This window comes from Geotrypetes seraphini, chromosome 4 (genome assembly GCF_902459505.1).
Source record: "Geotrypetes seraphini chromosome 4, aGeoSer1.1, whole genome shotgun sequence".
Classification (NCBI taxonomy): domain Eukaryota; kingdom Metazoa; phylum Chordata; class Amphibia; order Gymnophiona; family Dermophiidae; genus Geotrypetes; species Geotrypetes seraphini.
Window position 1 is genome coordinate 103,819,785 of NC_047087.1, and position 26,245 is coordinate 103,846,029.

The 26,245-nt window shown below is 41.0% G+C and overlaps 1 protein-coding gene across 5 annotated transcripts in view; it reads left to right on the forward strand.

Annotated features, from left to right (window-relative positions):
• The window catches only part of NR1I2 (nuclear receptor subfamily 1 group I member 2), a 60,789-nt gene that overhangs the window by 30,132 nt on the left and 4,412 nt on the right, over positions 1-26,245 (forward strand). For 4 of the 5 annotated variants that reach the window (XM_033940904.1, XM_033940901.1, XM_033940902.1 and 1 more), the window contains 2 exons: positions 14,100-14,216; positions 19,373-19,478. In XM_033940904.1, the coding sequence (XP_033796795.1) occupies positions 14,100-14,216; positions 19,373-19,478 (223 nt within the window). The remainder of the gene's footprint in view (positions 1-14,099; positions 14,217-19,372; positions 19,479-26,245) is intronic. The other variant, XM_033940906.1, reaches the window with a different exon arrangement.

Below are 26,245 nucleotides of genomic sequence, written 5' to 3' on the forward strand. Positions count from 1 at the left end.
GTTTGTGATTATTTGAGGATTTTCCCCTCTTTTTGCTTCACCACCTATACCAGACATGGGCAACTCCAGTCCTCGAGGGCCGGAATCCAGTCGGGTTTTCAGGATTTCCCCAATGAATATGCATTGAAAGCAGTGCATGCAAATAGATCTCATGCAGATTCATTGGGGAAATCCTGAAAACCCAACTGGATTGCGGCCTTCGAGGAGGGACTTTGACACCTCTGATCTAGAGCTTTCAGCTCAAAACCAGGCAGAAAAAGCATTTTTGGGCCACTTTTTGCACTGATTCTGAAATTTGTTCAGCTTCTAGCCCAGTCATTGCAGTGAGAACCCTTTGAAAGGGGGATGTAGAGCCCAATAACACAAATATGAAGTTTGACCATTAAGAGTGGAATGCTATAAAACAGCAATATTTACCTGCCCATTATGACAGCATATGCGTACGTAGGTGGATTTTAGGGATGTAAGCACTATTTTGTAAATAAGTGCGTATTTTATAGATGGGCATACACATAGGCAGAATATGGGCAGATTATGGGCAGGATTCGCATTTACATATACTATAAGATATGGTCACAATCCTAGCCCTAAAGCTCGGCTTGTGCCAGGCATGGCTGTGGCTAAACCTAGCCCAGCCATTCAAAGAGCTAATCATGGGGATAGGGTTGTGACTAAAGACAAGGGAAAACCTGTATTTCCCTTTAATCCTCATGTGGCTGATGTCTGGGGAGGAGAACACCAAGAAGACAGCAGCCTGGAACAGCCATTGAAGCATTCTACTCCCCCTGCTAGCTCCCAGCTGCAGGAGATAATTAAAGGTACTAGGAAATCTAGGCAGAAGATGCAGGCTGCCCCTCCCCCTCAGAGAACAGGGTGTGTCCGCCTCAACGCTTTAGAGGCTGCTCTGAGGAGGAGACAGTCAGTTTACCCTGGGCTAGCCCAGGAAGGGGACCTACAGGACTGCTCTCCTGAGTCTCAGTCTTATTCAGACATTGAGATGTTGGATACAGCCATTGACCCTGTTGCCAACCAGCCAGCACTATCAGAACCGATGGACTGCCTTGAGACTGCCAGCATGCCTGAAGATTTGCCTATGGAGGAAAGCTAAGTGGCAGGGCTGTGTAGTTTGTTTGAATGCCTAGGATAATTTCCTTTGATGTTTGGGTCTCGGATAATGTTTTCCCCTGAGGAAAGAATGAGATTAGTGCTGCACTGCTGTGTTGATGCATTAAAAAAAACAACGTTTTTTTTTTTTAACTTAAATGCTCTGGATTATTTAAGTTTATATTTTGAGTTCTGAGATATTGTGTGTGTGTGTGTGTGTGTGTGTGTGTGTGTGGGAGTAGTGCATACGTGGGGAGAATCCACTTTCCATTCTGGTTGAGATTGTGGGGCCATTAGTGGCATTCTGTTAAACAGAAATAAAGTTGTGGATTCAGCTACTCCCCTCCCCCACCAACTCCTATTAAGTTGGATGGGGCCAAACCTGCCTTTGGCTGGGCTTGGACACCACCCTATATGAAAGCTATTGAAGCAGTACAATATTGAGCAACTGCCTGTTTTCAAGGGCAGCAGCATTCGAGACTGTTGGCTTTCATTGACTTTGATGACCTGCATGAAGGTGAGAGCTGTCACAGATTAGTTTCCAGCTCTGGTTTTTCTTTTATTTACCTGTTTACTTATGGTTTGGCAAAAGATTGACTTGAAGTCTACTCCAAGCTTATCGCCACAATAAAAGGGGACTTGAATGAACTTTGAATTGACTTGTTTTTGAATGTTTTGTCCTTATATATTGGACGGTGACCAGCAGGACTTCCATCTTTTATGGGAAGCACGTCGGAGTTGCGCTATCGTGAGCATTGACCGGAGCCAAATCCATACATGAGCACCGGCAACGCCACAATATGTGCATATCTCTAGCTAGAGAATGACATGGGGACTGTTTCCCGTGGCTAGCCACGGCTAACCCACAGGAATGGGGGAAAAAATCAGCAGTTTGCCGTGGATACAGGAACAAGGCTTTTCGCTGCCCTGCGGAGCGGTAAATGGCCTTGACCCACAGTGAAGAATCTGCCCAGAGTCGCCTCCCCACCCCGCCCGGCCAGCAGCCCCCCCTCATGAGTCCAGCAGTCCTCCTCCCTCCCTATCACATGTCCAACAAACCCCCCCCCCTCAATCGCAGGTCAAAACCGGCCAAGAAAACCCTTATACTCCCCTGGTTTGGCCCCTTTGTGCCTCCCAGGGCGGGCCTACCAGCCTCTCAGAAGCTTTGTGGACAAAGAGGTAGGCAACATCGCTTGCAGAGCTGCTCCGTAACCTTCTTCTGGTCGAGTCCCTCCTTCTGCTGTAACTTCCGGCGAACTGGAGGGACTCGGTCAGAAGAAGGTCCCGGAGCAGCTTTGTGTGCGATGTTGCCTGCCTCTTTGTCCACAAAGATTCTGAGAGGCTGGTAGGCCTGCCCCAGGAGGTGCAAAGAGGCTGACCCAGGGGAGTCGCAGGTTGGTTGTTTGTTTTTTTTGCCAGTTTTGACCAGTGATCGGGAGCAAGAGGGGGGTGCTGCTGCACCCGCAAAGGGGGGGAGGGGGTTAGTTGGGTTGCTGGAGCTGAAGGGAAGGGAGACAATTGCTGGATCTGGTCTGGGGGAAAGGGAAAGAGGTGCTGGGCCCATGTAGTGAGTGCAAGGGAGAGGTGCCAGACCCACTGGCACTGAAGGGAGGGAATAGAGGTGTTGGACCCAAGGGAAGGGAGTAACGTGCAGGACCTGCAGGGAGGAAGAAAGAGAAGGGAAGGAAAAGAGAAAACTGAACCGAGGGGATGAAGTAAGAGTGAGTGAAATATTGAACATAGCTGAGGGAGGGAGGAAAGAGAGTGTATGAGAGACACATTGGTGTAAGGGAGTAAGAGAGGGAAGAAGCTGCACACAGGGAGATATACAAAATGAGGGAAGGGAGATGGTAGGCATTGATGGGAGCATAGGAATAGGGACAAGAAGGGGAATGCTGCATCGGAGTGGTATATGGGCACAGACAGAAGAAGGCTAGACATGGGGAAGAATAAGAATGCAGAAGGAAGATGCTGGACAGGGGGGCATAGGAATATAGAGGAGTGATACTTAGTGGCGTACCTAGGGTATGTGACACCCCCCCCCCCACGGCCCATCATTTTTTGACACCCACCCCGCCCTGCCCTTGGTACGCCACTGCTACAGTTCTTCTATTCAATATAAGCTTCTATAAAACACAGCGGAAAATCCGGTGCTAGAAAAAGGCTAAGAAGCCGACGAAAGCGCCCTTTAAAGAACACTCTCCCGATCAGTCTCTATCTCGCCCCTTTCGTGATGCCACCGGACAGTGTTCTCAGCCATTGGTTGACCTTGCAGGATAGAGCCAGATCGGGAGGGCGTTCTTAAAGGATGCTTTCGCTGATCCTGCCGGCTTCTTAACCTTTTTCTTTGCTGCGGGGGTGGACCAGCAGCCGCGCAAAAGTGCAGGTCCCAGGAGTTTCTGGACCCAGCCGGCTGTGCACCCCAGGCAGTCCCCCGCCCCACCCTTGGTACGCCACTGGTGATACTGTACACATGGGGAGGGGATCATAGAATGGTAAGATGATAAAGGCAGGGAGATGGGCACTGGGGAAATACTAGAAAGGGACATATAGGAGACATAGAGAAAGGGAGATGCTGAACATGGGGAACAAGACAGAGATGGAAGATGGATGGTGAGCATGGAGAAAGAAGAAATGTCAAATGGTCAGGAGACCCTGGCAAGTGAGTTAAGAGAAGACAAAAGCTAGCGCCTGAAGCCAGCGCCTGAAACCAACATGATATGTAGAATAAAATGACGAGACAACAAAGGTAGAAAAAAAATCATTTTAGTTTCTATTTTATGATTAGAATATATCAGATTTGAAATATGTATCCTGCTAGAGCTGGTGTTAGACATAACTGGGGATCACAAAGCCCAGGCGGTGCTTCTTTAGCTTTTAGCTGGCTTAGGGCTCTCTCTGACCAAGGGGCAGTTGCCCTAGTTGCACTCCCCTAACACTATTCCTGTCATGTGTGACTGCGGTATTCTTTTAGCATGATTTTTCTGTGTAGCATTCTGTAATAATTTGGCTTATTCAGTTTTCTCGATAGTGGAGGGATATTTGTGAAGGAGAGGGGAGACAGGGGTTTTGTTGATTTTTGTTCTGTATTATTTGTGTTTATAAAATGACAATTGTACAGAATATTGTTTCTTTTTATACTTTAATAAAATAAGTTCAATATAAAATCATAACTATTCGAGGCTTGTGGTGATAGGATCAGACAATTTGTGGGGATGGGGCCTGAGTTCGCGGGGATGGGGCGGGGACAGGGACCGAGCTTGCGGGGACAAATTTTTTCCCCATGTCATTCTCAGTCTCTAGCATTAAGGAGTTAGTATTTATACCAGCATTACCACTGCTCCTAAACAAATACTTCCTGAAGGAGAAGTTTTGCATGGTCTCTCTGGGAACCCTTCTACCTCTGTTGGAAAAAGGTGATTAGCTTTGCCTTTTTCATCTCAAAAGGCCTACACTTGCATATCCATCGTACCTGCTCACGGAAAGTATCTTTGCTTTCACATTGGTTCTCGACACTTCCAATACAAAGTCTTTTCCTTCAGAGACTGGCTTTAGCCTTATGTGTCTTCACAAAATGCCTATTGGTAGTGGCAGCAGCTCTTTCCACATGGGGGTTTCACATTTTTCCTACTTGGATAACTAGTTAATAAAGGCTTCATCATTGCAAACAGCTCAGTATGCCTGGAGCTTCTCAAAGTTCTGCCTCCACACTCAAGGAATATGGTCTTACCATGAACAAACTCTTTAAATCAATCTTCTAGAATTCTGAGCAATAGGCAGTGCTGTCAAAACATTCCAGAGCCATCTCCTCCACCAAGTATCCTTGTCCATACAGACAATCAAGTTGCCATGTTCTATCTGAACAAAAATGGAGGTACGAGATCTCACCCCGTTTATATGGAAGCAATTTGGGCAACTGCTCGTGGCATACTTCTTAAAACAATTTACTTTTCGGGGAAGTGGAATGTCTTGGCAGACAAACTGAACAGAGTTCTTCAGCCTCACGAATGGTCTCTCAGCACAACTGTTTTACATCAGATGTTCTCCAAATGGGGGACACTGGACATAAATCGTTTTGCTTCCACTAACAACAACAAATTTCAACAATTTTGCTCCAGACTCTACACCCCAAATTGCATTGTGTTAAATACCTTTTCTTTCATTGGGGGGTGGAACAAGTTCCTGTACACCTTCTCTCCACTACCTCTCATTGGGAAAACTCTATTTAAGCTTTGCTTAGGTCAAGGCACCATAATTCTCATAACACTGCATTGGCCACACTAGGTTTGGTTTCCTCTCTTCCTAGAGCTTTCAACCAAGAAACTATAAGTTGTAACCATTCCCAGAACTGGGAATGGTACACGTCGTACCTTAATCTTTTCCGTGACCGCTCCTATTTCTTGGCATTCTCTTCCTTTATACTTAAGAATCGAAAAAAACTTACAAAAATTTAAAAGCAGCCTAAAGTGCTTTCTTTTTAAAGATGCCTTCAGCTGACCACATGATTCTTAATAATGTTGAATGGTTAAATACACCTCCGGGGAAAGTGTCCACAATTTATTTTTTTTTGCCTCTTATTCCTATCTTCCCAACTCCCTTTTGTATTTACCTTAATTGTTTTTTTTCTTTCTATAACGATTGTATTTCTCCCCCCCTTCCTATTTGTTCCTAGGGGCTCTACCCAATATATACTTGTTATTGGTCATGTACGTCTTATTTGTCTGATCTCTAGTAGATTTGTTATCTTAGCCAAGTATGTTCAGTTTGTCAAAATATTTATTTGTCTATAAGTTATTTTTTAATATTTTGTAAATTGCTTTGCATTTTGAACAAGCGTTTAATCAAAAACCTGAATAAACTTGGAAACTTGGAACTGCTGATGCAGAATGAAAGATCCCTTCTTCACCCCAGCCCCTGCTCGTTAACAGTGTGGTTTCTTTCACCACCAAGTAAATGCTTTCTCCCTCTCAGCTGCAGTATCTGCTGTCATTGAAGCGTCTAGAAAACCTTCTACTCGGCGCTGGTACTGCTTCAAATGGATGAGGTTTTCTTCCTGGTGTGCATTGCATTCTCTGGAACCCAACACATGTCCACTTTAATCTATTCTAGACTACCTTCTCCACCTCTCTAACTAGTCTAAAAACCAATTTGGTTCTGGTAGCGCTATAGAAATAATTAATAGTAGTAGTATATCTTAGTTCTGTCAATGGGCTAGATTCACTAAACAAACCGATCGTGTACCGATCGGTTTACGATCCCTTTGCAACCCGATTTTACTCTGGCCTGATTCACTTATCTCTCTGATGATCTGATTCCGATCCGCGCATGCAAATGAGGGGAACGACATGCAAAGCAGGCAGGGATTCGATTCACAAAACAAATTTCACAATCCTACTGGGCTGGCCGATCAACCCAAGAAGCGACTGCTGGGGACCAGTCACAAACGTCCTTTCCGATTCTCCAGCTCCATTGCCGCCCTGCTCTCTGCTGCCCCAAATCTCTCCTGCCTCCACCCTGCTCTCCCCGAATCTCTCCTGCCCTTCCCTGCACAGCGAGCCCGTGGTTTTAACAGTGAGCCCATTTCATGAAAGGCCTATTCTATACAAAACCATCTTTCAAGCCTCCACGTGTTGCTTGGGATCTTCATGTGGTATTATCTGCTCTTATGAAGTCTTCATTTGAGCCGCTTACATCTTTTTCTTTAAAACTTCTCACTTGGAAAGTTGTGTTCCTCATTGCCCTTACCTCTGCACGCTGTGTGAGTGAACTTCAAGTTCTTGTGTCTGATCCTCCCTACACAAGATTAAGACTAGCCTTACTGGGTCATACCAGGTCCGTCTAGCCCAGTATCCCATCTTCATGGAGGCCAATCTCAAGTCGCAAATACCTGGCAAAACCCCAAATAGTAGCAGCATTCTATGCCACCAATCCAAGGCAAGCAATGGCTTCCCCTATGTCTCTCTCAACAGCAAACTATGGACTTTTCCTCCAGGAACTTGTCCGAACCATTTTTAAAACCAGCTATGTTAACCGCTCTTACCACGTCCTCTGGCAGCATGGTCCAGAGCTTAACTATTATCTGAGTGAAAAATATTTTCTATTAATTTTAAAAGTATTACTCTAACTTCATTGAGTGTCGCCTAGTCTTTGTAAATCTTGATACAGTAAAAAACAATCCACTTGAACCCGTTGTACACCATTCAGGATTTTCTAGATTTCAATAATATCTCGTCTCAGCCATTTCTTCCAGGCTGAAGAGCCCTAACCTTTTTAGTCTTTCTTCATACGAGAAGAGATCTATCCCCTTTATCATCTTAGTCATTTTTCCTTGAACATTTTCTTGTGCCGTTATATCTTTTATGAAATAAGAAGACAAGAACTGAATATAATACTCAAGGTGAGGTCGCACCATTGAGCGATAGAGGCATTATAACATTCTTAGTCTTGTTTACCATTCCTTTTCTAATAATTCCTAGCATCTTGTATCCTATTTTGGCTGCCGCCATACATTGAGTGGAAGGTTTCAGTATATTGTCCACGATGACACCCAGATCTTTTTCTTGAGCACTGACTCCTAAGGTGGACCCTAGCATCCGGTAACACTGATGCTAATTCCTCCCTTCTGGGCAGAAGTCCCTGGAGATAGATCCTTGGTGTAAGAGGATATTGCCTCTCCTGGTGGACAGGTCATGGCTAAAGGATCATTTCCTGTATCACCAGGGTGATGTTCTCCTTTTAGGAGATCTATCTCCTCCAAGGCAGCACAGGGGCTGCCAGACTGGAGATGGAACTTCTCTACAATGTCCCTGTAGGTCTCCTCTATGTACTTCTCTGTCTCTCTCAGCTCCTCCAAGTCTGCAAATCTAGCCTCAAGGGAACGGACTCATTTTCTGAGATCTAGGAGCTCTTTGCAGTGAGCACACACACATAATTTCTCACCAACTGGGAGATAATCATACATATGACACTCAGTGCAAAAGACTGAATAGCTTCCCTGTTGCTGCTGGAATACTGTCTGCATCTTATTATTGAGATGCTTAATTAAATCCTATTAAGGTACTGGGTATGTTAGACTGGTATAGAGAGCCTTAAGATAATTTGTATGCTTTATTTAGTGTTTCAGTCTTAGCAAGTAATGAAATGTATAAAGAATATGTAATAACTAGTTCACCTGTGGTCCTAAGTAGGATAATTGACTATTTAAATTAAGACTATAAGTAAAGGAAATGAGCTAGGGGTGGATGGGTGTGGGTGAGTGGGAGGGAAGGAATGCAGACTAAGCCAGATCCTATCTCAAGCAGAAAGTTCAAGTTCAAAAACTATAGCAGGCTTTTACTCTAAGGAACCTAGCTAAATAAAGCTTGCTCTTTTAAGATCTAAAACTATCTTTCTTTATATAAAGGAATCTACAGTTTAGCTTTAATCTCCCAAATTAGCAAAGCTCAGAGCAAAATAATGCATACTTACCCAGCGAAATATCCTGTCTCCTCTCCTCTCCTAAGAACATAAGAAGTTGCCTCCGCTGAGGCAGACCAGAGGTCCATCTTGCCCAGCGGTCTGCTCCCGCGGCGGCCCATCAGGCCTAATTGCCTGAACAGTGTCCCTGACTGATTTTGTAACTGCCTCTAATTCTCTAATCCTATCCCTATAACCTACCTCTACTCCTATCTGTACCCCTCAATCCCTTTGTCTTCCAGGTACCTATCCAAACCTTCTTTGAAGTCCTGTAGCATGCTCCTGCTTATCACATCCTCCAGTAGCGCGTTCCATGTATCCACCACCCTCTGGGTGAAAAAGAACTTCCTGGCGTTTGTTCTAAACCTTCCCCCTTTCAATTTCTCTGAGTGCCCCCTTGTCTTCTGCTCCTTTCCTCTCAGAAAGACTGAACTCATCCAAAATGCCTACCCAAAGATTTCTCAGAATTTCACCTCAATTAATCCATAGTTTTACCTGTTTTCTTTCTAAAACCACATTCCCATCCTGGAGAAGAAGCTTTTCACACCTTGGACTGCAAAAATGCTCTGACCTACTAACTTCCTTAGAGAGGATCATCCCAACTCTTTGTGGCTTTTGACCCTAACAGACTTGGAATTCCTGTTACCAAGAAAACTATTTCCAACTGGCTAGCACACTGTATCTCCTTCGCATATACTCAGACTGGGCTGATGCCATAGGGCTTTGTAGCAGCTCACAATGTCTGAGCTATGGCTGCCTTAGTGACTCATTTCCGCTCAGCATCTATTGAGGACATCTGCAAAGTAGCTACTTGGTCCTTAATCCATAGCTTTACTTCTAAGTACTCTCTGGAACAAAAGTCCAGAAGAGACACTCTGTTTGGATAAGGAATTCTGCAGAATCCTTTTACTACCAGGATTCCCTCTGACCCTCTTGGGTTATGTATCCATTATTCTCATCCAGAATCTTAATCCTGGCAGTTTGGGAATTCCACGTGTGAGAATATTATTCCTGCTTGTCTCTTGTGTTCTCTGAGGAGAGAAAGAATATATTCTCACAATTCACCCACCTCTCCTAGTTGGCATTTTAGTTTTGTTACTGAATTGATGGTCCCATGAGCTGACATCGGGTGGGAAGGCATCAGCACATGCGTGGTATAGGCAGTACTTAAAGATTTAAATTGGCTGTGCACTTAGTAGGGTTTGTACTGGGTTCCAGACGTCGTCCATGCATGTAAGAACATATGCCTGCTGTCTTCTGAGAACACCTGCTATAGGTAAGTATTTTTGCTTTACCTGAAATGCACAGCTTTGCTGAAAAACCCTGAAGAGAAAGGTCCTAGAAAACAGATGGGAAAGCGATTCACTAGTCTCAGAAGAATGGAAGATAAAAAAGCAGACGTTAATTGTTCATAAAATTCTTTATTGTAGAAGATAACATAAGAGTTGCCGCTGCTGGGTCAGACCAGTGGTCCATCATGCCCAGCAGTTCACTCACGTGGAGACCCTTAGGTCAAAGACCAGTGCTTATTTGAGTCTAGCCTTACCTGCGTATGTTTTGGTTCAGCAGGAACTTGTCTAACCTTGTCTTGAATCCCTGGAGGGTGCTTTCCCCTATAACAGCCTCTGAAAGAGCGGTCCAGATTTCTACCACTCTCTGAGTGAAGAAGAACTTCCTTACGTTTGTACAGAATCTATCCCCTTTTAACTTTAGAGAGTACTCTCTCGTTCTCTCCACCCGACACAGCTGTGTTTTGCCAAGCAGGTCTGCCTCAGGGCAATATAAGTACCTCAAGGTGTGCTTCTATCACTTTCTTCAAGAGAAACCTGAGGTATACTATTAACAATATATCTAAAGAAGGCAAAGGATTCCAAAACATGAGTAGCCTCTGTGCCCAAGACCACATTGTATGACAAACCTACTGCAATCCTGAGGTTTATCACAGGAAAATAGAGAAAATCATACAAACCCCAGTGCAGAAGGTCAGAGCCTATGACAGTAATTTAGCTGACTACCCTATGAGTAATGAAGATGAGACTGAGACAGAACAGGAAAGGTTTGCCTTACCTGAGGCAGTGCCAAAGCAAAGCAGGAAATCCCTGCCCTACTATTACCCAGTTCTTGTAAGGCAGAAAGCAGAAAGACAGTTTTTCCTCAATGAATCGTACCAGGCTGAGGAAAGAAATCTCTTCCCCCCACTGAATCCAAGGGTGTGTGGTTTTCCTCAGCTTAAAACAAGGCTCAGCAGAGAGCAGAGGGAGGAGAGACAGGAAACTCAGAACGGGACTGAGCTTACCCCAGACCAGGCAGTACAGCTACACAGCCCTGATTGGGAAATGAGAGAGGAGCCAGCTGAAGGGAACCTACCTTCAAGATTCTTTTCCTCAGAGCCAGGTGAGGCTGTGATAGTGGAGGACAACCGTTCAGCAGCTGAAGTTTGGCCAGAGCAAATGGAAGTGGCTTGAAACAAATGTAAGTTTATTGGATGTTTTCCTTGGCTGTTTTTTTTTCTGGTATGCAAACTGTGTGCTGCAAGAGAAGGGGTTTTTGGACTGTAAAGTTTGCAGCATTTTTCCTCTGTGCTTTAAACAAAGGGACAGTATCCTTCACTGTATAAAACAGTGATTAAATTAAGTCAAACGCTGGGCAGGAAACTCAGCCTGTTTGTTTCTCTGATTCACTGTTAACATAACTCTGTGTGGGGACACCAGCTGTTAGCTGTTACCATAGCAGCCTGTTGATTGCATTGAGCTTGCTTACTTCTCAGAAATGTATTGAAAATCTGTGAGTTTAAAACTACTATGTTTTCTCTGTTAAACACCATCTCAGTGTTTGCTGCCTACTGCCTAAATGCTATAAAGCTGTCTGTGTACCTTGCTAAAGAACCTGCTTCCCAGAAGTATAAATTATTCTATCTCTTTCTCATGGCTACCTGTGCCAGCAGCCCAGTATTACTGGCTTATTAATCACTGCCATAAACTCCCATCCTGTAGCTCAGGAACAGAGAGCTGCTTATTTTAGCTGCTGTAAAATAGGGAAGCATTCAAGCAAAATAACTGTATTCTTTTGACTGCATAAAGCATGCCTAACATTAGACTCTGGTCAAGAGGACTCTGTATAATATACCTACTAAAGTCCAGAGCTGGCAACACAGTTAAAGTTTGTTTTGAGGAATATTTTCTTTTGGTTATGTTTTCATGTTTGCATTGAAACCTGTTAAGGACTATGGTTTTGAGGCCTTTGGCCAAATAGTTTATATTTTTTCTTAAGCCATTCTAACTATGGGTTATTAATTGCAAGACCCATTGCAAGAGTAATCCTAGGCTGTTGCCTAGTGAGTAATGTCCTGAGAGGCTCCCCTAGTTCCAGGGGGACCATGCCAGAGTTAAGCAGCATGTCACTACCTGACTGCCCACCATGCTTTTTGGGGCACAAGTGTGACAGCTGTCCCAGTTTCATCTATTGTCTCTACTTCTATTGCTACATATATTTCAGTTATTAAAACATCATTTTATTCACAATAATAAATGCCTTAAAACATCCCTTTCATGTTCATAATACATTAAATTGTATTTCATATTTATCAAGGATAGCACATTGGTGACCATAACCCAGTATTCCAATTCCATAATTAATTTGAAAGTTGAAAAATATAAACTATAAGAGCTAAGCAGAAATTCAAATAAATATTTTATTTTTTATTTATTAAAAAATTTATATACAGCATACAACTATGTGGTTTCCATATCACATACATAAAATCTTATTTCCCTGTGATTACCACATATAACATAGACATATCTAAACAAATTTTATTTAATCTAGTCATTTATATTACAGATCCGTCTTATCCTTTCTTTAAATAAAATATATATATTTATTTGAATTTCTGCTTGGCTCTTACAATTTATATTTTTTAAAGAAAGGATAAGACGGATCTGTAATACAAATGACTAGATTAAAAAAAACTATTATTTAGTAAAAAGCTGATTTTTGGGGGGCAAGAGGAATGATCTCTTAAAGGGAGGAGAAGAGAAACTAGACCTTTTCTCTGATATTTCCTTTTTTTCCTATTTGGCAGGCAGAATTTAGAAGATTTTGAAAATACACTGGCCATAAATGTTTCAAGAGGAAGGGTTTAGTGGTGGTCTTTTCTAAGAATAAGAATTTGAAAGCTATTTTCCCTTCTTTGCCTTGAAAAAGTACTTGAAAAAGTTTACATAGGTGCAGAGGGAAAGGCCATTTTAAATTAGAGAGATGCTCCTTGTGTCTGTCCCCAGTTATCAAATATTAACCACATTGCTCATCCTATAAGAAAAAAAAAAGCCAATACAAGCCATGTGATGTATGCATTTAGATGTCCCTGTGACCTGTGACGATATTATCCCCAAGTTTTCTCCAGAATTGAATGTCCAAGTTTGTGCATATGCCCAAGATGCTTTTTATTTTAATGTATGCTCTCCAACCTTCTACCGTTTCTTGAGAAGAATTAGTTTGTTTCTTGTCTTATGTTTTTTATGTATTTTGAACTTTGGAATCAACTATGTTGTGTTAAATCTTATGTGACAGATAAATTATATGAGGAGTTGTACTTTAGTTTTGTTTCTAATCAATAATTAGATTATTATATAGGTTTATTAAATTGGCCTGCATGACTTTTTTTTATGTTCAAACAATTTTAGTCAGGATCACAGAGATCATAGGCAGCGGAACACTTTTTGCTTTGGGGGGGGGGGGGGCCAAAAGCTCCACCCTAGACCTCTCTCTCTAGCTCACATCTCCCCCACCTACCTCCTCCCCAGCTACTCTCATTTTAAATCTTTGGATAATGGCAACAAGTGAGCTTGATGCTGTCGGCCTGCTCCGGAAGTCTTCATTCTGTAGCAACTGGACACTGCAGGGCAATCTGACAGCAGCAGGCTTACTCATCGCCGCTGCCCGAAGATTTTAAATGAGTGAGTGGGGGAGGTGGGAGAGCCATCTTTTCAGACTGGTCACCCCCGATTCAATGTCTATCAAGAAAAACAGCACTTCTGTGGTCCCAAATTTTTTAATCAATCACCCCTATCTTCCATTCTACCTTCTCACTCAAGATAACAGAAAGAGCGGATGGCCTATGGTCTGGACTCTTATGACCCAAAGCCTTCCCTGAAATGTCTTAACCTTGCTTCAAATATATTCCTCCCATCCAGGCTACTTGACTTGTTATACCCCTGAAGCAGGCAGCATCCGAAACATGGCTATGTCAGATAATTTGTAATTAACTGTGTTTTAAACCTCATATACTTTTGCAGCTTCTTTGCTTGGTGGTCTCTTGTATATTCAGCATGGGCTCTACCCATCTCATTTGCAGGCAGCTTTTTCTGGACCTGTCTCTTTAATCTCAGGTTCCTTCTGGCAGAAAGGAACCATTCACAGTAATCAACACTGTTCATTAGAAACCATGAATCGTTTATAGCAATGTCATCTACACTCTACTGGACCATGAGGGCACATATATTCTTTCATTACGGCAACAGAGTCTCTCTCTTTCCCTACAGCTGGGTTTCAACAGGATCTCCTTGAGCCTTTGCAAAAATTTCACAACTCCCTGAGAAATCTGAACCTGCACACTGAAGAGTATGTACTTATGCAGGCTATCTCCCTTTTCTCACCAGGTATGCATTATATTCCCAGTCTATGATTACAGAATCATAAGTTTACATTTCTATTTGTACACCTTAAATTTCTTGCTGCACCAAAAGGTTTATTCTGTTACATCCACCCCAGAGTCTGTACAATAAGTGTTCAATCTGTACCCGTGAACCGGGTTGTGCGGAAAGCCACACACGTTGTTTTTGGCTCCTCCCACATAGCAGAGGAATGCATAGCCCCTTAAAGTTTTTTTTCTTTCTGCAAGCAAACCATGCAGAAGTGTTTCTGATCTGCTTTGCTTATTTTTTTTCTTATTTTTGACTTAAGTTCAATCTATTTGGTAGCTTCGGTGCCCTGAGAACCTTTTTCCAGGGTTTTCTGCCTGCTAGCTTCGGCTAGACCCAGCTTGCTGTGCGCCATCTCAGAACTTGGGGTCCATTCTCCCCCCCCCCCCCCCCCGGAGCAAGCTTGCCTTCTGAACTTTTCAGAGACTTAAGTGCAGGCTGAGTAAGAGCCCTCGGGGTATCAGGGTGCAGGCTGTGTTTTCTCTCCTCCATCTGCATGTCGAGGTTCCGAGGGGTTGGAGGTTGTGGTTGGTGTCCATCCAAGTGGCAGCCCGAAAATTCTGAAGATTGGACTGTTTGAGATTCTGAGGCAGAAAATCCTTTCCCTTCACTTCAGCTGCAGAAAATCCCACTCAGTACCCAGTGGCATAGTAAAGGGGGGGGGGGATGGCGGACCACCCTAGGCGCCGTCTTGGTGGAGGCTCCGGCACCTCTTCTCCTCTCCACCCCATGCTCCTTCCCAATCCTCCCCCGTCGCGCAGGCCTTCAATTCCCCGCCACAGTACCTCTAGCTCTTCGTCGGCACAAGTAGCAGCTCCAACCTACTACTTGCGCCGGCCTCGGTACTCCCCTCTGACGCTACTTCCAGGGCCCATGCCTTGAAAGTGATATCAGAGGGAAAGCTAGCTTGGAAGCAAGTTAGAGATCCTGCTTGTTCCGGGGAATTTAAACAGGTACAGGGGAAGGGAAGGTGAGATGGGTGACAGGGAAGGAGCAAGGGGGGGAGGGGCGGAAAAGAGGGTTTGTGCTCATTTCACACAGCAGGTTGGTTCTTATTGCTGCCATGTTCATGCATATTTTCATGTATTCTTATATGTTGCAGAACAGAATAGTGTAATGTTTGCGGGAATGTTCCTTGTGTCCCCTTCTGTGTATGCTTTGTTCCAGTGATGTTCGATTGCTTTTGGACTCAACCTTAGGAGCTCTGTGTTCCTCTGCTATGTGGGAGGAGCCAGAAACAATGTGTGTATCTTTCTGCAAGACCCAGTTCACGGGTACGGATTGAACATCTATTGTACATACAACTCTGTGGATTAACAGAAAGAAGATTACCAAAGATAAGAAACTTAATCTTCCATTGCTTGGAAAGGATTAAATGCTGTATATGGCAGGAGACAACTACTACTACTATTTATTATTTCTATAGTGCTACCAGATGCACGTAGCACTGTACATTAAACACGCAAAAGACTGTCCCTGATCAGAAGAGTTTACAATCTAATTATGACAGACATACAGGACAAATGGTGAATCTATGTATGTTTTGGTATGGGATTACAGCGAGAATGATGAGGTAGATTTTTGTGCTTTGCAAGCTGGTAAGGTTAGGACTTAAACGAGGAGTTTGGAAGGAGAACTACAGCACAGTAGCATCTGGACACCCCACTCACTGTGCCTTGTAGGAGAGGGGGTCCTAGCAGCCCGGGATAACTGGTTGTCCATTCCCCCATGACATTGGGAGTTTGGAAGAAGAGCTACAGTGCAACAGGCACCCATTTGGATGTCCTACTCACCATGCCATGCTGGAGAGGGGTCCTAGCAGCCCAGGATAATTGGGCATCTGCTCCGCAGAACGTGGTCACTTGCCCAAAGGGGCATGCACCTTTGGAGCATGGGACTCTGCTCTGCACTTTGTAGATGGGGAAAAGAAAGGGGGATTAATGGGGAAGACAACTTTGATAGAGATTAAGGGTCCAATGGACAAACACTTAATTTCTACAATTGTGTTATCATTTGCTGAATCAACCCCTCCTCTTGAAACTTCCCTATCAGTAGAGGGTCCTACCCCTCCCCACAACCTGTTAGAAACTTGACCTTACCTTTTAGGAAATACCGAAGTTGGTCTTTCCACAGGAGGGATTAAAATATCAAGAATCTTCTGGAATATCTCAGCAATTGGAAACTTTAGAATCTGGAATATTAAGGTACCAGTTCCGGTTTACTTTGACTAACATTCCCTGAATGATTCTTCCTCAGAAAAAAATGATATTTTCTTGAAAGATATGTTATCAATAAATAGACTTGATCAGTCATTACAAGATAATTTGCTAAAATATAGTAAATTTACTGAGGAAGCTTCAAATAAATTTACAGAACAAGATACAAGATTAATAGTGGTAGATAAAAATCTTGAGAAAATGGAGTCTCAGATCTCAATCAGCAGAAGCCTCCTTTCTGAAGGACAACTTAACAATTCATTCAAAATTGGAAACTTTTGAAAATATCTCTAGAGATTGAATTTTCCTGTAACCCATTTTCTTTTCTCTAGGGAATTTTTCAAAATGTATGTTAAATAGGTACTTCAAATGGTTCTGGATGCTTATTATATACCACGAGGAACCAAAGAGGTTGTTCAAGAAGGTGGGATGGATAACCTGACAATTTAGATATCACAAAATTCTTGGAATCAACTCAAGATTCTATAACTAAGAGATTAACTCTTTTGTTGACTGTGTCCTCAGTGGGGAAAAAAATGTTAATCATGAAATCATATTTCCCCAAGAAATCAGTACTGTTTTATGGTCATCCAATTTCTATGTTCCCCAATGTTTCCAGACAAACAAACTCAATGCAAGGCCTTTTTCCTGCTAAAACCTAGGGTTCTGGCAGGGGGAGGTACTTTTTTTTCCCTAAAATTTCCCTGTAAATATCGGATTGCATAGGGAGCTAATTCTTATGTATTTCTAAATCCAAGTCAGTTAGAAACCTTTCTTTTGAATAAGACTGAGAATGATCCAAAATAAATAATTTTCTTTTCACAGGTTTATAGGGTTAAATGAATAAATGCCTGCTAAATAAAGAAGGTAGATTTTCTTGTATAAAAATTTCATCCAAGCTCCTTGTGATGTAGACTCGATAGGTTGATCTGTATTATTTCTTTGCTTTATTTTTACTTGTAATTCTAGGTTACCTAAATGTTATTTTGAAACAAAAGAAGAAATTTCAATAAATAATAATTTAAAAAAGGTTAAGACTTAAATGCAGCTTTGAAAAAGTGGGTTTTAAGCCTGGATTATAATACTGCCGGAGACTGAGCCTGATGTACCGAGTCAGGAAGGTTGTTGCAGCAACACAGAAGGGGCAGAGTTGGTAGTAGAGGAGAAGGGAACAGACAAGAGACTTACATACCAATCGGAGTTCCCAGGGCGGGGTATAGGGAGAAATAAAAGAGGAGAGACACCGAGGAGATGCAGAGTAGAGTAAGTCAGTAAGAGGAGTTTGAACTGTATGTGGAAATAGACAGGGAGCCAGTGAAACAACTTGAAAAGACGGGTAACATGAGCATAATGACCCTGGCAGAATACGAGCCATGCAGCAGAATTCTGAATTGATTGAAGGGATGGGGACAGATGACTTAGTAGAAGACCTGCGAGAAGCAAGTTGCAGTAATCTAGGCAGGAGGAGACAAGAGTGTGGATGAGGGTCTTGGTTGCATGTTCAGAGATGAAATTCTGTAGTTTAGCAAAGGCGTAGAGAAAGAAGTGACAAGTTTTGGCGGTGTGCTGAATATGTGAAGAAAAGGAAAGAGATGAGTCAAAGCTGTCGAGAGAGGGAGGATGAGAATGTTATCCTCAGAAGTAGAGAACTGAGGAAGAGGAGGGGCAGGTTTTAGGAGGAAAGATAAGGAGTTCAAGCTTGGCCATGTTTAATTTTATATGGTGGTAAAACGTCCAGGTAGCAATATCGGCCTAGCAGGCCAAGACTTGGGCCTGGATTGCTGTCGAAATTTCAGGCATAAAGGGTGAAAAAAAGCTACAGTTAAAAGAATGATAAACTAAGCATCTGTTAGTTGAAACTAAGGAGGGCAGCTAGAATACAGAAACTTATTTATTTTTTGGACACAGCAGTTCTCTTATTCTCTTTTAAAAAAAATATTTCTAGCTCAGTTGGAGCAAGGCTGGTATATAACGGTTCATAGACAACGGCGCAAAAGATAAAGGCGCACCCAGACAATTGAGCACAGCGCGGAGGTGCGCACCGCTCAAAAGTACTGTTTTTAGGGGTTCCGACGGGGGTTTTTGTTGGGGAACCCCCCCCACTTTACTTAATAGACATCGTGCCGGCGTTATGGGGAGTTTGGGGGGTTGTAACCCCCCACATTTTACTGTAAACTTAACTTTTTCCCTAAAAACAGGGAAAAAGTGAAGTTTTCAGTAAAATGTGGGGGGTTACAACCCCCAAACCCCCCACAATGCCCCCACAACGCGGCGCGATGTCTATCAAGTAAAGTGGGGGGTTCCCCCCCCACACCCCCGTCGGAGCCCTAAAAACAGTAATTTTGAGCGGCGCGCGCCTCCGCGCTGCGCTCAATTGTCTGGGCGCACCTTTGTCCCGGTTTGCTTTTGACCTGACACCGTATATAACACCAAGAGGCCACTGAATATTCGCTGACCCTGGATAATCAGGAATATTTAGTGGGAGATAGCCGGTTATCTCCTGCTGAATATTTGCAGTTAGGTGCCAATATGCTATTTACTTGGCCAGTAGCCATTCCTGGCCAGTTAAATAGTCGTGAATATTGGAGGGGCGTGGGGTGAGCTTGCACTACCTAGGCATTTTTTTCCCCCTGTTTTCATTCCCTACCTCCCAAAATACTTGATTGCATTGTTACAACTCCTATCCTGTACTGGTGGCCATGTAGTCTGCCTTTGTTTGGAACCTTACAACAGTAGGCCCTGGTTCCAACCATCTAGACACCATTCCCATACAGTGACCATAACTCCCTGCTACCCTATGGTCTATGCTTCCACAGATGTACAGCACTATAGAAATGATAAGTAGGAGTAGTAGTTATAACATTAACTCCCTTTTATTTTATTTTATTTTCTTCATAGACCGTCCAGGCATAATACATCATCATCCTATTGACCAGATTCAAGAGAAGATGGCAATAACCTTAAAGGCATATATTGATATTAAACGTCCACAGTCAATGTCTAAGTGAGTATAGAAGAAACAGGTAGAGCTGAAACATGGTTGTCCATTCACATCTTAGTATGTGAGATGTGTAGAAGAGAGAGTCCACTTGGAAAAGCAGCTCAAAGTCTATTGAAATTTCTTTCTCCCACAAGACCATTTATTTGGGGTGATCCACAACTACTGTATATGTCTATACAAGTTTCCGTCTATATTTGTGGGGGCTAGGGGGGCATCCCCCTTGCAAATACTATATTCGTGGGGTTTGGGGTACAGCCTTCATGAATACAATGAATTTGCGAATAATAAACATTCCCTCCTTATGTGATTTAAAATAAACAAGTTCTTGCATTGTACTTTACACTTTGCCCGGTTATGCTTCAGCAAAACAGTCACATGATTCTCCGGTGCTGGACTTTTCTCTTTGCACCCCAGGATAATGTCACTTGGGGGTGGAGTCAGCTATGTCCCAGGCGAGATGAAACCATGTGAGAGAGGCAGCATTGTTTGGAGACAAAGAGAGCGGCATTCTAAAATGCAGCACATACTCATCAACTTTTTACAAAATTTAGCTTACAATATGTATGGTTGTAAAATACTCATGAATAACCGAAGTTGCAAGTGCTAAACCCATGAATGTGGATGGAGATCTATATATAGAAGAAAATATGGGAGTACAGCATTGAAAGGAACAACTTATTTATGGTTCCTGGTGGGGATAAATGTTGAAAACTACTCTACAGCAAAGAATAGAAAGTGAGTTCCAAAGAATGTGGAGTAAAAGAATAAAATAGTCACTTCTAATTATTTATGATAAAATGCCATCTACAAGAATATAACACTGCACCTAGAGAAGCTGTGTTTCAGCTAACACCTGCAGCAAGAGTCCAATATGCTACAACAAATCAATAGTGCAACATATTAATTGACCCTTGGGATAAATTACATTTCTGCTACATTTCTGCTACATTTCTTTGAAGGGGTGAATGAACATGTGGATAAAGAGCTGGTGATCTTATAATTATTGTGGATTTTTTAAAGACGTTTGACAGAGTACCTCATGAATGCCTCCTGAGGAAATTAGAAAGTCATGAGCTAGGGGGTGTGGCTTCGAGGCGAACGAAGATGGCTGTGTGAGGAAACAGCTCTGTGGGGACAGGCAGCTTGATTTTAAAAAATAGCGGTAAAAGTTTAAAGGAAAGACAAAATTAGTGAGAGAAAAGAAGTATAAGAATGGCGTCGGGCAGACAAAGTAAATCTTCCGTGGCTGGAGCTGGATCGGGGTCTGTTAAAAGATCAAAAATTGACTCCACTTCCCCGCAGATGGTGCCGTTGCCAGCAGATGAAATTGATAACAGAGATCTTATGAGAGAAATACAAACGATAAAAGATATCGTTTTGGAAAATTCAAAAGACATAAAGGAGGTGAAAGGAGAGATAGTGAGTTTAACTCAAAGGATAAATGCAGTGGATTTGAAAATGGAATGTTTAGAAAAACGGATGGAAAAATGTGAGGAGGAAAAAGTACTGTGTAAAAAAGATCATAAAGAAATTGAAGCATTAAGAAGGGATTTTGTGGATTTGTCCAATCGTGCAAGAAGGAACAATTTGAGGGTACTTGGATTACCAGAGGAGATTGAGAAGGGTGATCCTATTACTTTTCTGTTAAATTTCCTACCTAAGATTCTACCAATTCAAAGTAAGTTTCCGTTGGAGATAGAAAGGGCTCACAGAATTCCAGCAAAGAGATTAAGCAGCCAAAAGGGACCGCGACCTTTAATATGTAAGCTACTTAGATATCAGCAAGTAGAAGAGATCCTGAAATTAACAAAGGAACATAAAAATATGAAATGTCAGGATGCAAAGATATTTATAGTCCCGGATTTTGCCAAGGAAACTGCATATAAAAGAAAACAGCTATTAGAATTACGCCCACAATTGAGAGCAATGGGTGCCAGGTTTGGATTAGTATACCCGGCTATAATGCGGGTGACTCATAACAACAAAACTTTCAGTTTTGAAGAAGCAGGGAAGTTAAAAGAATATATAGATAAATGTGAAAGCCCGATGAATACCTAAAATGAAAATGAAGATATTAATGAGAAGTCTGTTAATGTTTTAATAGTGTGATGCATAGGTTATGTTTATTTGACTTTATTCATAGCGGGGTATTGTTTTTGAATATAAAACTGTCATTTTCCATTACTTGAGACAGTTGACTGGGGGGATTGGCAACATTCTGAATTGAGCTCGAGGCAATTTAAATATGGGGAGTGGTAACATTCTGGATTGAGCTCGAGGCAATTTAAATATGGGGAGTGGTAACATTCTGGATTGAGCTCGAGGCAATTTAAATATGGGGAGTGGTAACATTCTGGATTGAGCTTGAGGAAACTTAACTGTGGAGAATGGCAGCATTCTGGACTGAGCTCGAGGCAATTTGATTGTGAAGATTGGCAGCATTCTGGACTGAGCATGAGGCAATTTAACTATGGGGATTGGCAGCGTTATGGTTTGAGATGGAAGTAATTTAATTAAGGAGAATGGCATTATTCTGGACTGTGATTATGGTAATCCATAATCCATAATCCAACTGTGAAGATGGGAAGCATTCTGGACTGAGATTGAGGTAATGCAACTATGGAGATTGGCAGCGTTATGGTCTGAGATGGAGGTAATTTAATTGAAGAGATTGACAGCTCGTCACGAGCTCTGGACTGAGCTCGTGACAATTTAAAGGTGGAGAATGGCAGCATTTTGGACTGAGATTGAGGCAATGCAGCTGTGGGGATTGGCAGTGTTATAGCTGGAGATGGTGATAATTTAATTGAAGAGATTGGCAGCATTCTGGACTGAGTTCGCAGCAATTCAATTGTGGGGATTGGCAGCATTTTGGACTGAGTTTGAGGAAATTCAATCATGAGGATTGTCAGTATAATGGACTGAGCTAGAGGAAATTTACCTGTGGAGATTGACAACATTCTGGACTGAGCTTTGTGGTCAATGGAATTGAGAAAGTTGCTGAGTGATCTGCTGGATGTAGATTGGTAAAGACAGTTTAATGAAGAACGTCTGAATTGGAATAGTCTGGACTGCTGATCCATATAGAAGATGTCTTCAAATGAGAAATATGAATGATGATATATAAATGCTGTCTAATTCTTGGAAAAATGGAAATGACTAATGTGTTAAATGATTATTCTAATTTTTGAAAGGGGTTGAAGGGTAAATGTAAAGGGTTATTTATATAAGTGAGGAGGGGAATAGGAGTTAGGATTATAGTATTTGAAAGAAGTAAAGGGGAAGGAAAAAAAAAAAGGGAAAGAGAAAAAAAAGGGAGAAGAGAAAAGGAAAAAAAAAGGAAAAAAAATATAATAAAGGATATAAAAATGCCTTTGAAATTTATTTATAAGTTATTAATAGATTTTTTATAGAGTAATGGGGAAGGTTTGGGAAATACATATAAAAGATTGAAGTTTTTTTTTTTGTATGTTATATGAGATACTAAGGGTTAGATGGAAAAAAAAAAAGATAGGAGGAAAAGGAGAAGAGGAAGAAATTTAAAAAAAAAATAAATACAAAAAAGGAAAAAAAAAAATTAAAGAAATAAAGAAGGAAAAAAAAATAAAAATATATATATATATATATTTTATTTTTTTTTTTGTCTTTTCATTGTTAATAAGAAGTTATAGGGAAGCGGGTAGATTAAGTATGATGTTGCCTGTGGGGAGTTTTTCTTTTACACAGTCAGTATGTGCGTTTCGAAGTCTTCATTTATGATGGGGGTGGGGAGGGAGGGGGATGGGTATTTGGGAGGGACAGAGAAGGTGGGGAGGGAGGGTAAGCTTGTATTTTGGTTTAAGGGAAAAGGAAAAGTTTATAATATATGTTTGAGAAGGATATATTTGTATATTATATTATATTTTATTTATATAATGGGTTTTAAAATTTTTTCTTTGAACGTAAATGGCCTCAATCATCCAATAAAAAGGAAAAAGGTATTGTCATATATTAAGCAACAAAATATAGATATTTGTTTTCTGCAGGAGACACATTTGTCTGGAATAGAGTCTATGAAGCTGTCAGATAATTGGATAAAGCAATGTTTATATGCACCAGCGATAAAAAAGAAAGCAGGAGTAGCAATATTAATTAATAAAAAATGTCCAGCAACATTTAATATGGTTAAAGCAGATCCTCAAGGAAGGTGGTTACTTGTTGACATGAGCATGGGCAATAATACAATGGCGTTACTAAATGTGTATGCCCCTAATTCGAATCAAAGTGAATTCTTTAAATCTCTACAACAATTAATTTTGTCACTGGCTACTACTAATTTAGTGGTGGCAGGGGATTTCAATGCTGTTATAGATCCAATAATGGATAAAAAGCCTAGTAGAATTATGAAATCAATGGGATTAGATAATTTGATACAATCATGTAATTTAAAAGATATATGGCGTATTCTTCATTTTAATGATCGGGAATTTACATTTTGTTCACATGTTCATCAATCGTTTTCAAGAATTGATTATATTTTTGTTTCAGATCAGATGGTACAGCAAGTTGTAAAAGCTGACATAGAACCAATAGTAATATCTGATCATGGTGGTGTGTGGATAGAAGTTAACTTAGTAGTTCAGGATAATTCCAAACCTATATGGAGGTTTGATAATACATTGATTGCTGATTCTAAATTTTGCACAGAATTTCAGAACAAAATTAGTGAATATTTTTTGTTTAATGATTTAGAGGAAATGTCGATTGAAATTTTATGGGATGCTTTCAAAGCAACGATGAGAGGACAAATTATATCATATTCTGCATATAAAAAGAAACAACTAAGGAAGCAATTTGTAAGTTTGGAAAAAGAAATTAAAAATTTAGAATTAAAATTGATTAACAAATGGGAACAAGCTACATTTCAAATATTGTTAAAAAAAAAAATGTGAATATAATGAGATTTCCTCTGGATTAGTAAAGAAAGATATTTTTACTCAGCAAACGTTGTATTATGGTAGTGCAAATAAGGCTGTAAAACTATTGGCAAATTATTTAAAAAAAAAAAAAAAGGAAGGAGAAAATAGGTATAATTAAAGATGAGTTAGGGAATTCTCATTCTCAAATTGGAAGTATATTAAAACAATTTTTGAAGTATTATAAGTCGCTGTATTCTTCTGAGTCTTATTTAAATAAAGAGAAAGATGGGTTGGATTTTTTGAGTTCAGTTGAAGGTCCTAAGGTTCCTGATCATATAAAAAGAAGTTTAGATGAACCTATATCACTAAAAGAATTACAAATGGTATTGAAATCCCTTAGAGCTGGGACCGCTCCAGGTGGAGATGGATTTACGGTAGAGTTTTATAGAGAATTTCAAATCTCCCTTTTACCTTATTTATTAAAATTATATCAGGATCAACTGAATAAAGGTTGTATATCAGGCACTATGGCAGAATCTTTAACTATTGTTTTGCCAAAGCCAAATAAAGAGCCAACATTGGTTTCAAACTACAGGCCTATATCTTTAATAAATGTAGATGGTAAATTATTAGCTAAGATTTTAGCATTAAGATTGGCTAAAGCTCTTCCGCATATAATAGGAATGAATCAAACTGGATTTGTTGCTCAAAGACACTCTTCTAATAATACTAGACTGGCATTTCAGATGTATTATTTAACAAGACAAATTAATGATCCGGCTTTTTCGGTATCACTAGATGCTGAGAAGGCTTTTGATCGTGTAGAATGGAATTTCATGTATCAAGCTATTGGATCCGGATTTATACAAATGATTCAAGCACTGTATAGCTCCCCAACTGCTCGTTTATACATAAATAATAATTTTTCAGATGCTTTTAAATTGCAGAGGGGAGTTAGACAGGGTTGTCCATTATCTCCTTTGCTCTTTGATATAGTTCTTGAACCCTTGTTGTTAGCTATTCGACAGGCAAAGGACATACAGGGTATTCCATGTGCTGGAGGTAATAGATACATTTGGAAAATTCTCAGGATACAAAATAAATTGGACTAAATCAGAGATTTTACCTTTAAATGTGCATTGTACAAAAGGTATACTTGATTCTTTCCCTTTTATTTGGAAAGAGGATGGAATAAAGTACTTAGGTATTTGGTTGAATAAAATACTCGAAGAGACAATGAGAATAAATGAAAAATTTTTATTACAAAAAGTAACAGAGTTGTGTGAGCAATGGAATCCTTTACATTTGTCATGGTGGGGAAGAGTTCAAACTGTTAAAATGATGATTTTGCCTGTAGTTTGCTATCAATTGGGATTGATACCAGTGTTTTTTCAGGGGTCTTTCTATAAAAAATTAAATAGTATTCTGGTTAAATTTATTTGGCTGGGTAAAATTGCAAGAGTGGCTCTAGTGTCTTTGCAAAGACCAATTGAGGAGGGTGGGGTAAATTTTTCCAATTTTTATAGGTATCATCAGGCCTATATCATGCGCCAAGGTATGTATTGGGTCCTCCCAGAGCTTTTGGAACAACTACCAGAGTGGTTATGGGTGGAGAGATCACTTATCTTTCCACTTAGGCTTGATCTTCTGCTTGGTATAAAAGTGCCTAGAATACGTAAAGACAATAGAGTATTAATGGATACTTGGAAAACATTAAGATTTGTAGACAAATTAACTACTGATTCTATTTTAAAATCGAAACAGACTATTTGGGTAAACTCCAAGATACAAATAGGCGGGTTTAAGGTTGTCTGGAAGGATTGGATTAAAGCAGGTATAAGATCCTTAATGGAAGTAATTGATAATGGTAAG